A 13,131-nucleotide genomic window follows, 5' to 3' on the forward strand; every position below is an offset into this window, starting at 1 on the left:
GCTCCAGCTCCGGCAGCCCTCTGCAGAACTGGCTGGCTGTCCTCCGTGCTCATGTCTACCCACTTCTGTGTGTCCCTGCCATACCACAGTAGCTCCTCTTAAATACCTGCTGCCCTTAGCTTTTGTCCTTTCAGCTTTATCAAGACACCTGTTTCATATTTTAATTTAGCAAGCATTGAAAAGGAGAGATGAATAAGAATTACACATCACTCACCATATCAAGTTCTGAAGAAGGCTCAGTCTAACCCCCCCCGCCCCCCACTGTGGAGTCTAGCCCTTTCTCAGCTTGCTTCTGGCTCCCAGGGGCCAGTCCCAGGGTTCCTGGGCAGGCCTTAGAGGCCACTGCACCTACCCTGGTCCTCTGGGACTCTTCTTTTTCTCTTCATTACTAGGGAATGAATCCAGGGCCTTCTTCCTGAGCTACATTTCTATCCCTACCCTTTTTTTAAAACAGGGGCTTGCTGTGTAGTTCAAGCTGGCCTTAAACTGGCAGTGATCCTCCTGCCTCAGCCTCCCAAGTGCTGGGATTACAAGTGTGCACCACCCATTCCCAGTTTACCAACTAGAATGGAGTCTTGCTAACTGCTAAGTTGCCAGGCTGGGCTTGAACGTTCAGTCCTTCTGCCTCAACCTCCCAGAATTCTTCATTACATGGATGTGCCACCATACCCAGCTGGATGACTTTCTTCTCTGAGTTGAGGGTTTAAAGCAAAGAGAAAAAACTCAGCTTTCACGTGTCCCATTTTGTGCATTCTTATCTTTCTGTCACCTCTTGAAGAACTGCAGAGCAGCTCCTCGGCCTACGCAGCACTTCTGTAAACCCTTCCCCAGCATCTACACCAGAGAACCACAGTGTCTCACGAAGCCACAGTGCCATAATGACTAATGAGCACGTAAGAAACTCCAAGCCACATTCAGGTTTCCCCACACACCATTTACAGTCATCTTACACACCCCCAGGGCCTGCATGCTGTGTCTGGCAGACTCCAGGGTCACAGTGAGCTGAGGGCCAGTGTAGGTCCCAATTTCTCAGTTTCATGAAATGAGCACCTAATATTTAGAGAGCCTGATGTAATGGAACCCATCTGATGGGAGCTCTCTTTGTTCCACTCCAAAAGCAGCAGTGAGTGTGTCTGCTCGCAGGATGAGCATGTCTTCACAGAAGGACATCCTCCTTGGTGGCTGCTTGCTGAGCTACCCGCCTGCCCCTTGTGAGCCGAAAGCCTGTGAAGGGAGGCTGCAGACTATACATAGTGAAGCCAGCATTTGCAAACACTTGTTGGCTAATGCAGCTGTTCTTGGGGACCATCCTCAGGATTTGTGCCTTTCTGTATGCTTGACTTTCTTTGGGGTCAGGAGGATGGGTAAACACAGCTCATGCCCTTGGCATGACTCAGGAGAGGGCCACAAGGGCCCAGCAGAGCCTTCCAGGCAGGGCCAGAGTCTGACTGCATATGGAGCATCATTCATCATGCAGTCCACAGGAGACACCTCCTTGGAGGCCTTCCTGGCTATGGCTGTTACAAGGCAGAGCACTGGACAGTACCATGTGCTGGCCCAGACTGGGTGGGTGTCCTCCAGGCTGGGCTTGTGTGCCCTCCCACCTCCGATTCCCACCTTCCTCACTCAACACAGCTGTATAGAGAAGTGAGAGCATAGGGTGGAGGAGGTGGGGCAGGGGGCAGCTGATGGAGAGGCCACCCTCTGACACACCCTGTGGGGACTGAATGGGCCCTGTTCCAGCCTGTTCCCCAAGGACGACTGGCTGGCCCCACCCTTTCTAAGAGGGGTGCCAAATGCTGGGGATTTAGCTCAGTGGCATAAGCCCCTGCCTGGCAAACACAAGATCCTGAGTGCAATCCCCAATACCAAAAAAAAAAAAACCTAGGTAGTTTCTAAGAGGGGGTGCCAGGCAGTCCTTTGGGTAGGCCTTGTGCCTCCAGATCCCTTGACTGGGATTCTTCAGGTGCTGTGTCTAGCACAAGGCAGTCAGTCCCCACCTCCTCATGCTGCGGACTTACGTTCTATATCCTTGTCGCTGAGTTCAGGGAGCTGGAGGGCCAGGTGGACCTGCTCAGGGGCTTCCTCCGTGTTCTCAGGTGACACCAGGCTGGTGGGTTCTGGGAAAGCCAGGGGTGGGCACTTGTCACACCTCTTTGTGCCCAGGCCTGTCCTAGGTGCCCCTTTTGAGCAGCTCTCTGCCACCCACTGATCCCCATGCACTGCCTCCTGTGGCCCCTCAGCAAGACCCACCCCAGTAGCTCTGGAGAGACTATAGTGACCCATCTACCAGGGCCCACCTTCTTACAGCCAATGCAGTGGTTCAGAGCCACTCCTGTCCCTCCAGTCCTGCTCCTTGCACCACTCACTCCTTGCATTTATCATTCTGTGCAGGCCACACTCATGTCACCTCATCTGCTTCTAATGGTTTTAGTTTTGACTTCCCTGGTGCACCCTGTTAACAGTCTACATCTTTGGTCACGTGCTGACAGTGCGGCAGTCCCTAATCAGCTGGCTCTGCCCAAGGCCTTGGCTGGGAAAGGACCAGATGCTAGGGGTCTGTATATCCAGATTGTAAAGGGCAAAGGGGAGTGGCAGCGAGCCCACTAACATACCTAGTCTGTCCCAGGTGGGCCACAGCACTCACGTGGTCTTGAGGTGATCAGTTTGTTGGGCGGGCCACTAAACCTGGCGCTCACTCGTCTCCTTCCATCCACAAGCTCCAGGAACCTGTGGGAGCACAGGGTAGCAGGTCCTTGTGGCTGGAGCACACCTTTGGGACCCCAGGGCTGGTGGCCGGGGTGTGTACCTGGGTTGCTGGGTTGGTGCCTCAGGGAAGCTACGGTCGTTGAGCAGGCGCAGCTCAGGCAGGCGCACTGGGGGCGGCCTGTTCCTGAGCACCCGGGTATGGTGTCCTCCCTGGTGCCAGCGTCTGTCAGTGCTGTCCCTGGGGGCTGCAGAGCAGGCAAGTGGGAGGCAATGCCATGGGGCTGGCCCAGGCTGCCCTTGCCCTGCATGGCCCACACTCATTCCTCTTGTTTGGTAGGGGAGAGATGCTACTATCCACATGAGAGGCCACATCACCCATGGTGTTCCTTGTGCATTCAGACACTGCTTTGACACTGGGACCTGGCCCTGGTCCCCTGGTACGCCAGCATTCCTGGCAGCTGCCTCAGCTGGGATCCCTCCCAGCCCCAGCCTGCCTTTCCTACCCAGCAGGTATGCAGCCATGCAGATATGCTGGCAGCCGCACTGGGAGACCACAGAGCTGGGGAGTGGGAAGGAGACCTTTCACTCTTGGGCTCTGATCTGTCTGGCTCTGCACTTGGTCTGCTGGTTTCCTGCTCTTGCCACTGCTGTGTTCTGCCCCCTGTGCTGCTCAGATAAATGGTGTTCTCACAGCAGCTTTGAGAACACCAGCATGACCCTGGTGGAGGCCGTCAGCAGCGCCCCTCTGCCCTGGAGAACAGATCCTGGTTTTTGGTGGGTTTCCTGAGCCCTGTACCCAGCTGTTCTCACTCTCATGGGCAAAACATCCTCCACCTCCCCCAATCCCAGTGTCCTGGTCCCTCTTTTTTTTTTTTTTTTTTTTGGTCTTTTTGAGACAGAATCTCTCTATCCAGTTCAGGCTGGCCTTGCGCTGACTTTGTAGCCCAGGCTAGTCTCAAACTTGCAACAATCTTCCTGCCTCAGCTTCCCGAGTGCTGGGATTACAGGCGTGAGCTACCACACCCGGCTCATTGTCCCTCTTCTTGCTCAGTCCAGCAGCTCCTGTGGGTTAGGCCCAGGGTATAAGACCAGTTCTGGGGCTTCCCCACACTGCCCACTTGATACCTGCTGAAGAGTGATGCCCTGTGCTGCCTACCTACCTGTTTGGGTGTGGTGCAGGACATACCTTGTCCAGACCATCAGCACCCCTGGATGAGGCCCACCCTCCCTGGTGCAGACAGCACCTCTTATAGTTTCTCCATGATTCATCAGGCCTGTTCCCAGACAGGCTGATGCCTTGGGCACAGTGTGACCCATTTCAGGCAAGGGGCCTGCACAGGGGCCCGCACTCCAGCACACCAACCACCTCAGTTGGCCTGGGGCACTCACATGTGATGATGTAGAGGTGTGCAGGCTCACTGTGCAGCTGGCCCTGTTCTGTACCCTGCACAGCTGTCACCGAGAGCTGGTACCGCCGCCCAGGCAGCAGGTCACGCACCGTGTAAGACACTAGCTTCCCATTGGGGACGTAGCGGCTCTTGGTGCTCTGGTTGGTGGTCACATTGATGACATAAGCCTCCAGTGACACTCCTGGTGTTGGGGCATCCCAGACCATGTGGGCAGAAGTGGCTGTGACACGGGAGGCAGTCAGGTTTGCTGGTGGCAGGGGCCCTGGACAAGGCACAGACAGCAGGTAGAGGTGAAGGACAGAGCGAACACTGTCTTTTAAGGACATAGCATAGGCCCTGAGTGGGACTGCTGAGGCTTCCCTGGAAGCCAGATCCAGTTACTGTGGACAACAGTATAGTCCTAGGAATAGTGGGGAGAGAATAAAAGAAGGAGGCTTGGGAGGGGGCTGTCTCTGCCCCCCCAAATGGGCTACATCCAAGGGCACACCCTATCCCTATGAGGGGAGGTTCTGTGCACACCACCACACCTCCTGAACCCACTGTGACATCGTTCTCCCTTGGGCTCGTTCCTCCCCATCACTGCCCACCCACATCCTCCACAGAGTGAGAGGGTTGTGACCTGGAACTACCCAGGATCGAGGCAGAGGGAGCAGTCACACTGTCCTGGGGCACCCTCTGGTCAGTTAGTGCTGCAGCCTCTCCCTATAGGAAGGGACCTTGGAGGGCCAGGGACTGGGTTCCTAGCATGTGGACACTTGCAGGAGGAGGCCAGAGTTCTAGGAGGATTGTGTGTGGGTACAGAGGCCACTGCTTACTTACGGGTCCACACGTGCAGCAGTGCAGAGGCCCGGCTCTCGGTGGGTTGCTCTGCACCCCCTGGCCCACTGAGGGTAGCCACCCATATGGTGTACTTCCTTCCTGGCAGCAGGGCCCTGTAAGCGGGAAGAGAAGGACAGGGTATCTGGGGCCTGTGGCCAACTCAGCATGACCAGGGGCAGGGGTGTCCCTCAGGGGCAGCCCTTAGACCTGGTGTCCAATTGAGGATTGAGCCAGGTTCATGCCCTGAGGGTAGTGGTTCCCTGGTCAGAGGGGCAAAGCCAGAAGAGGGGCAGCAAAGATCCCTGTGCAGGCTTGCACAGCTCACTGGGAGCTAGCTATACCTGGGGACTGAGACTGGAGGGGCCTCACTGCCCGTAGGTGAGAGGCTGCTGTGGCTGAACTGTCTTGACACTGTGGCTTACACTAAGACCCTCCAGGGACCTGGAATTTCCATGTGCACAGCACAAGGTGCTGTGAGAGTAGCCTGGAAATAGCCCAGGTGCTGGGCTGATGACTCAGGTCCCTGGGGAGGAGCCCAGGCTCACTTGTCCCCTCTTTGAGGTGGGTCTTGGCTGCAGGAGCTGCTCTGTGCTGAGTACTCCTGGCAAGCCTGGCTGTGTGGTCTCAGGACCATGACAGCCAACACACACCCCTCACCCCAGCCTGCCTCAGGTGGTTCTATGGAGAAGACCATGGCAGTGAATTATGGCACGTGTGCTGCGTTATCATTGAAAGTGAAAGTTTCCCCATCATGGGGCAGTACGTGAATCAGGACACGGAGCAGTAGGTTCTGGTGGAGACAAAAGCAAGGGTCTCTGCCTCCCAACCAGTGCACAGACCAGAATCTGCCCACTTGGACTGTTTGGTCACCGACTCCACCTGAGTCAGCTTTTCACACAGCAGCCCTGTGCTGACTCCAGGGCTGCTGCTGGGGAGTGCTCTAGGCACCTGACCCTGGCCCTCGCCCTGCATCAGCACAGGAACTACAGGGGGCCCTGACCAGGCCCCTACCTCCTCTCTCTCCTGTAGCACTGCCTGCCATGATTTCCCCTCAGGTCAGCCACCCCACAAGGTCCATCATGAGGGCCCCGTGCAAAGCCAGGCTGCCCCCAGTGGATAGACTGAGGCACCAGGGCTGAGTCTAGTTACCTGGGCCTCAGCCTTGTCCAGGTAGGGGCTTCTCTGCTTACCCAAACGTGAGTTGGTCTACACTCCTGTCCACATCGGTGGCCTGGGCCTCAGGAGCCCCTGGGTGGAGAATGGACACCCGCACCCTGCTGGCAGCGGCATGGTGGATCCTGTGCAGCGCCCAGCGCACTGAGACCGTGCTGGCTGTCATGTTGGTGACCTCAAAGTCCTCCACGGGGCGGGGTCCTGGGGGTGGCAGGCTGCTCAGCGGGTGCCAGCTCCTCCTTGATCCCAGGGGAGGGGGCTCAAGACAAAACAAGGCTCCTTGGGGTGCAGGGGTCCCAGAGACGCACTGGAGAGAGGCACCCTTCAGTTGCCCAGCAGGGACTTGGGTGGGAGTGTCCAGGCGCCCCCTCTGGGAGTGCTGGCTGCAGAGCAGCCACTGTGGACCTGGCTTTGGGGCAGCCAGGACCCCAGAGCCAGGCCGAGTCTCTCTCCCGGTTTAGATGGTGACATAGAAGGGGCTCTGAGCCCTGCTGACCCAGGAATGCCCCCTTTCTTTGTGCTGACTGCTTGGTTGTAGCAGTGGACACCTGGGCATGGCTGGACAGTGCTGACCCTGAGGATGGAAACGGCAGCATTCTTGAGGACTGCAGGGAAGGAGCACTTGTAGCTTCAGTTTCCTGTGGGCCTGATGCTACTGCACAGGGATTGGGGAGGGGCCAACCCCAGATCCCAACTGCAGCCCTCAGCCTGGGTGATACAATGCCCCAGCCAGAGGGCAGGCATGGATGATGGCCCCTCTCACAGCCCGTCTCTTGGTAGAGACCCCACTCTGAAGGGGCAGGCTTTCTGAATTCCTCTGTAATTACAGGGGCCCACAGCTCCAGGAGGGTGGCCCAGTAAGGACATTTGCAGAAATGTTCCCAGAGTTGTCAGAAATAGCCTCTCTCTTTCCTCACCACCGCTCCCTCTCCAGGCCAGCCATGCTCCAGATCCCCCCAGCTTCAGCTCACTTTCAGTCGATCCTCAGGGCCAGCACCTGACAGGTGCCCTCCTCTGTCCCTGACATCCTCCCTGATTATGCTCCTCCTGGAGCTGGCCCCTCCCCAAGGGCAGTGCCACTCACGAGTGCGGGTGAGCAGTGCTGCTGGCCGACTGATGTCGTTCTTGTTGTTGGTGTTGCGCTTGACCGAGAAGACAGAGATGTTGTAGGCCCGGCCAGGTGCCAGGGCCCGCAGCTGGTGTGAGGCATGGCTCCTGTCCACAAAGTCAGTGCGGCGGTAGGAGCCATCCGAGGAGGCATAAGTGACCGCATAGCCGTCCAGCACTTGCCTAGCGGTGGGGCTGTTGGGGGGGCTCCAGGAGATGGAGACCCCGCTCTCCTCCACTCTGTCCACCCTGAGGGCCGTTGGTGGGAGGAGCTCTTCAGGGTTCCAGCCAGGACACAAGGGAAGGGCATGGTCAGCTGCCCGCTGGGGATCCCGGCCCATCAGGTGCCTCCTCTGGTCCCCTGAACTGGGCAGCCATGCTGCTGCTAGCTGGGAGCTCCCCTCTCCCAGGTCCCTTTCCTTGAGCTTCTAGCCCATTGGCAGCTCCTGCCTCTGCACTCTGGCTGTATTGATGCATCCCTCCTGCTGGGGCAGCACTGCCTGTGCCTTTACCCAGGAGACCACTCTTGGGCAGACCCCCAGGCAAAGAGAGTCATCAAGCCCAGCTGCCTATTCCTCCCAATGGGCATCCCACCAGCTCACCTGTGCCGCAGTCCTTGCCTGTGTAGCCCACCTTGCAGGTACAGCTGTGGGACCCGTTGCTGGCTAGGCAATAGCCTCGACCCCCGCAGGGACTGGAGAAGCAGGGGTCACTCACTGTTGGGGGGAACAGTGAGTGGGGCCTTCCTATCTGGTGGGAATGGGTGGCACCATGGCAGTGCCTGTGCTCTAACCCATCCTCACCACATGCTGGGCCCCTACCCATGGTTTCCATCCTAGGAAGGGGACTCTGGTGGGAAGAAGCAGTTCCAGGGCAACTAGAGCGCTCCAGGGAACCCTAGATGGGTGGGATCCACCATGAGTGAGTGGCTAGGAAACGCTTTCCTCGGAGGGTCCCCGAAGTGGGCTGATGGAGGGATGGAGGCCATGGGAGGTGGGGCTGCAAGGAGTCTGGGCTGCCTCAGGGATGTGAGGCTGTAGCCTGGGGTCCCTGGAGAGGGAGTGCAGCAGGTGCTTGGAGGTACTGAGGGGACCAGAGGAAGGGCCACAGTCCTCAATGAGCAGCCTTTGGGGAAGGCCCACTGCCTCTACCTGTCTCGCAGTGATAGCCGAAGAAGCCCTCTGGGCAGACACACAAGTAGGCCCCGCCACCATTCTCACAGCGGCCTCCATGCAGGCAGGGGCTGGAATCACAGGCATCTAGCTCTGGAAAATAGCCAGAGGTGGCCTGAGCTGGGAGGGGATGCTAGGAGAGGGAGGCAGGACAAAAGAAGGGATGGCACAGCGAGGAACAGAAGCTGGAGCGGGTGGGCAGCTTCCCTCCTCCTGAGGCAGCCTTGATCCTGGGTGTCCCTCTTTCTGGGTGGCCTGTCTGCCCATGATTGGGCTCTGTGCATTGGGACACACTGAGTGGCGCCCTACCTGTCTCACAGTGGACTCCAACGAAGCCCATGGGGCACTGGCAGATGAAAGCCCCTGGGAGGTCCATGCAGGAGCCCCTGTTTTTGCAAGGCTGTGCCCGGCACCCATCTGTCTCTGTACAACAAGGCACCTCACTGACTAGACTCTGAGCCCCCTGCACATCCCAGAGTCCTGGGGCTGGTATGCTGGACCTCAGTCTTCCCCTCTACCAGCCCCACCTGAGTCGCTGTGGTAGCACCCCCTGCACTGTCTGCCAGCTCAGCCCTATGCCCAGGCTCTCCTGGACACAGTTCCAGGCCTTCCTCCCGGGACAGCTTCTGACTCAGGGCACAGGGGCCTGTCCAGCCGCCATACACCTGCAGGCCTCCCAGCTCCACTGGCAGACAGCACTCCAGCTGTCAGGGCCTGAGACCTGCCCACCTCCCTGGCCAGCGTTTGTCAGCTGGGCTAAATCTCCATGGCAGGAGGAGGTAGAGATATTTGTAAATTTCTGTCCCAGACAGCAAAGCTGGCAGCGGCCTGAGGGAATAGACAGTGCTGTTTGGGGGTGAAGAGTGGCTAGCAAGGTGGCCACGGCCAGGGGCCCATGTCTTCAGCTGCCACCCCATGGGCCAGCTCTCTTCCGCTTACCCAGCTCGCAGTGGGCTCCCTCGTACCCTGCACTGCAGAGACACTGATACCCAGTGGTGTGACTCTGGCAGGAGCCCCCATTCAGGCAGGGCTGAGACTGGCACTTGTCCACTTCTGGAAGAGAGGAGACACCCAAGGATAAAGCTGCATGGTGGTTACTAGGGTCTGAGGAGTCTAAGTCCATGCCATCCCTGTGGTCCTCTGGAAAGCCACGTCTAGGGCTGGACACTCTTGGAGGGGAGTGGGGATGTGGTCCCAGGTATCAGCCTGTGTCTGTGAAGGGCCCTGGGCACTCATGAGCACGTCCTACTTCTCAGAAGACTGCAATTTCATATCACACTGTCAGGTGGGAGGGCCTGAGGGTTCGGCAGGAATCCTCTCAGTCTGATCTTGCGTTTCTGTCCCTGATAGCTGTGGGAAAACATTTGGGGTCTAACTGGTAGTTTTTAAAGACTCACCATGAATTTCTTTTAAAGAAGACTCGTGCTCCTGAGTTCAGATGTCTGACCTCACTGCCCGGAAGGTTAATCAGCGGTAGTGACCTGTGAGCCTCAGGGTCAGGCTCCCCCAACCTTGGAGCCTGAATATTAGGTGCTCAGCTGCTCGTGGCTCTGCCCATCCACAACACCAGCTTCTGTAAGTGCCACACCTTTGCCTTTTTAAAATTAGTTTTTAAATTTTATAAATCACCTATGCAAAGTGTGGCACTGCTTTGGCTCACTGTAATGTGCCTGCTCTTGAGTTCAGGGCCTCATCTCCAGGGTGCTGGGCCAGACATGCACCCCAGCTCTGGTGGGTCCTGGGAGTCTCTCCAGAGTGGGGCTCCTCCAGTGTTGCTGTGGGCATCCTGACAAAGTGCAGATTCCAGCTCCACAGGCCAGGGAGGTCCTAATGAGAATGGTCCACAACCAAGCTGGCCTGGTCACCATGTCACCACAGGCTCTGCAGCCCTCTGCTTCTCAGTGTGGCTGGGTGACACAGGTGCATGCTGGCCCCACCCATCCCACCCCTGAGGGCCCAAAGAATCACCGAGACACTGAGGAGGCTGGCTCCAGACACCCTGTGGTTGGCAGACACGGAAGTGGTGGGGGGCATTTAGGCTGTAGCCATGATCACACATGTACAGGGCCACAGAGCCCACATGAGTCCCATTGAAGCGCATGGATGCATGTTCCACCTCCTCAGGCTGGCCACAGTCCACCTCTGGAAGTGGACAGAAGCTTCTCTGAGCTGTGGGCCCTGGCCAAGCTCTGCCCATTCCTCTACCTGACCTGGTTGCAGGGGCAGAGAGAGCCCAGATCCTGCTACTGCCCATGTGGGGTAAGGACTTCAGGGAAGTGGGCACTTCTGAGTCTTCCTTTATTCACCCCCTTCCCTGCCCTGCCCTGCCCTTAGGGAATCAGAAGGAAAATTGGTGCCTCCAGCCCACCCTTCAGGTCTCTCACCTGCCTGGCACCAGCGTCCTGTGTACCCTACTTGGCAATGACAGGAGAAATCTGTGCCCAGGTCCTCACAGGTGCCCCCATTCAAACACGGACTCCGGAAGCAAGGGGATGGAACTGCAGGAATGCAAGAGGGTCCCTGTCACTGTGGGGTGTCCTGCCCCCTCCCCCTACAGGCCTGGGCTAGCTCTGCACAAGCGCTCTGGTCTCACATGTCCCCAGTGCCCGGAGCCTACCTATCTCACAGTGCCGCCCAGAGAAGCCTGGGGGACAGTCACACTTGTATTTGCCGATGTAATGGAAGCAAGTGCCCCCGTTGTGACAGGGGCCTGAGGCACATGAGTCTGGCTTCCCTAGAAGCAAAAGAGACCCGGCAGGTTCAAGTGCTGCAGTCTGCTGACCCTCCTCGATTCCCCATTGCCTCAAGCTGGGGCCTGCATGAGCATGTTCCTGAGCAGCAGGGGCATGGTGGCCAGGCTGAAGGTTAGGGCTCACCCTCCCCTGCACTGCCCAGCTGGCTCAGCCCACGCTCAGGCCTTGCCAGTCCTCCCCACTCTACCCTGGGGCCGCACCAATCTCACAGTGCTTCCCGGTGAAGCGGTAGGGGCAGCTGCAGTGGTACTCGCCACCTGCCTCCTTGCACGTGCCCCCATTCCGGCAGGGCCCCGAGCTGCATAGGTGTGGCCGGGCTGCGTGGAAGAATAGAAAGGTGCGAGTGAGTGCTGGCCAGCCTTCTGGGGGCTGAGGCTACATTTGCCTGCATGTGTCAGCTCAGACCCCTGCACTAGGTGGGCCTGGCAGGACAGGCCTGTTTTTACTGAGCCCACGGCCCAGTGCAGCAGGGGCCTCCACAGAAGATGCCTATGGTGGGGCTTCCAGTCTGTAGACCCCCACTCAGTTCTGGGCAAGCCCTCCTCAACTGGGCATGCACATGTACAGCAGAAGGGCCTGCCCCACCATGCTTACCCCCTTGACTTCCACTTCCTCATGTGTCCAAGCTCCAATGGCCCCACCCTGAGAGCAGCCTCCTGGTACCCCTCTGTGTCCCCCTTTGGGCTCAGAGGTGGCCACACTGGTGGCTACACTGTGGCTCTGTGCTTCAAGAACCTTTGGGACTCCTATCCTGGGGCAGGGGGAGCCACAGGGTTTCAGAAGCCACTGTCAGCCCTTGTCTGGGAGGAGGACAGGTGCTGTGGGCAGGTTCGTATTTGAAGCCCCAGAAGTTCTGACTTCCCAGGCAAGCCAGGGCTGAGGGCCTGAGAAGGAGCACAGGCCTCAGTCTGCTGAGCGCATCTTGTGCAGTCTGGAAACTGGCCTGGGCCAGGACAGTATGTCACCATGCATTCGCAGAAGAATCTAGCCTGAGTGGCCAACTGTTGTAAAATGTGCATTCTCCACCTTGAATCAGATTTAACCAAATCCTATGGGGTTAAATTTTTTTCTTCCGTTTTAAAAATTCCATACCATGATTCTAAAATCTGGGAAAATGCTGACCCCCCAAATGAATGCTGTTGTAAGAAATGGAGATCAGAATAAGGGATGACAACAGCTGGCATGTCAGTGGGGCGCTTCCCCAGTACTTACTGCATGGTGCACTACAGCATGGTGAGCAGTGGAATGAAGAAATGCGAGCTGGCGCTGTCCAGGGTGCTGACGCCGGGCCCCACCCCTCGGCTCAAGAGCCTCCCCCCACTGCCACCCGCCCAAACCCACAGGAGCCCCCCTCCCGGTCCCCTGCACACACACCACTCCCACAGGAGCCCCAGGCCACCTGTGCACCCCAACATGGCACCCCTCCTCGGCCCCACCCCACAGGAGCTCCCTGCCCCATATCTGTACCCCTTGCAGTTCTAGATTCTGGGCACCCAGCTCCGCCAGCACTCCTTTCCCACGCACCTTTCTCGCAGTGCCTGCCGTGGAACCCACGCGGGCACTCGCACGTGTAGGAGTCATCGTGGGCGTCACAGGAGCCTCCGTTGAAGCAAGGGTCCGAGTCGCAGGGAGATGGCAGGGCTGTGGGGGCAGAGGGTAGTTCTGGAGCACATGCCTGGGGGTCACCCAGTCTGTCTGGAATGCACCCCTTAAAATACTCTCCCAGGGCTTCCTGATTGCTGACGAGGGCGCTGAGGTCCCTCCTTGGAGTATCTTTCTCCTGTTTTAGCAGAATTTCCTGATCTGTGACACATAAATGTCTTACAGCTGTCAGCATTGTTCTATATAATTACACATCACATGTGTGATCATCTTTACACTAATAAATACGCAGTAGCAGAAGTAATTACACGTGATTATGTGTGCACTATTTAACAGCTTGGGCTGAGGGAAGAGGGTGCATGGTGCTGGTGGCCTGGTCAAAGTGCC

At 57.8% G+C, this 13,131-nt stretch overlaps 1 protein-coding gene across 1 annotated transcript in view; it reads right to left on the reverse strand.

Moving 5' to 3' along the window:
- Sned1 (sushi, nidogen and EGF like domains 1) overlaps positions 1-13,131 on the reverse strand; it is a 52,467-nt gene that overhangs the window by 10,740 nt on the left and 28,596 nt on the right. The window contains 16 exon segments of the mRNA XM_063236966.1: positions 2,022-2,120; positions 2,648-2,730; positions 2,810-2,954; positions 4,099-4,380; positions 4,938-5,050; positions 6,128-6,311; positions 7,195-7,491; positions 7,820-7,933; positions 8,369-8,482; positions 8,699-8,812; positions 9,329-9,442; positions 10,358-10,531; positions 10,774-10,887; positions 11,007-11,123; positions 11,343-11,459; positions 12,667-12,783. Of these exon segments, the coding sequence (XP_063093036.1) occupies positions 2,022-2,120; positions 2,648-2,730; positions 2,810-2,954; positions 4,099-4,380; positions 4,938-5,050; positions 6,128-6,311; positions 7,195-7,491; positions 7,820-7,933; positions 8,369-8,482; positions 8,699-8,812; positions 9,329-9,442; positions 10,358-10,531; positions 10,774-10,887; positions 11,007-11,123; positions 11,343-11,459; positions 12,667-12,783 (2,298 nt within the window).

Source organism: Cavia porcellus, unplaced genomic scaffold (assembly GCF_034190915.1).
Source record: "Cavia porcellus strain 051 isolate PalLab524CR breed Dunkin Hartley unplaced genomic scaffold, mCavPor4.1 scaffold_26, whole genome shotgun sequence".
In the NCBI taxonomy this organism is placed as follows: Eukaryota; Metazoa; Chordata; class Mammalia; order Rodentia; family Caviidae; genus Cavia; species Cavia porcellus.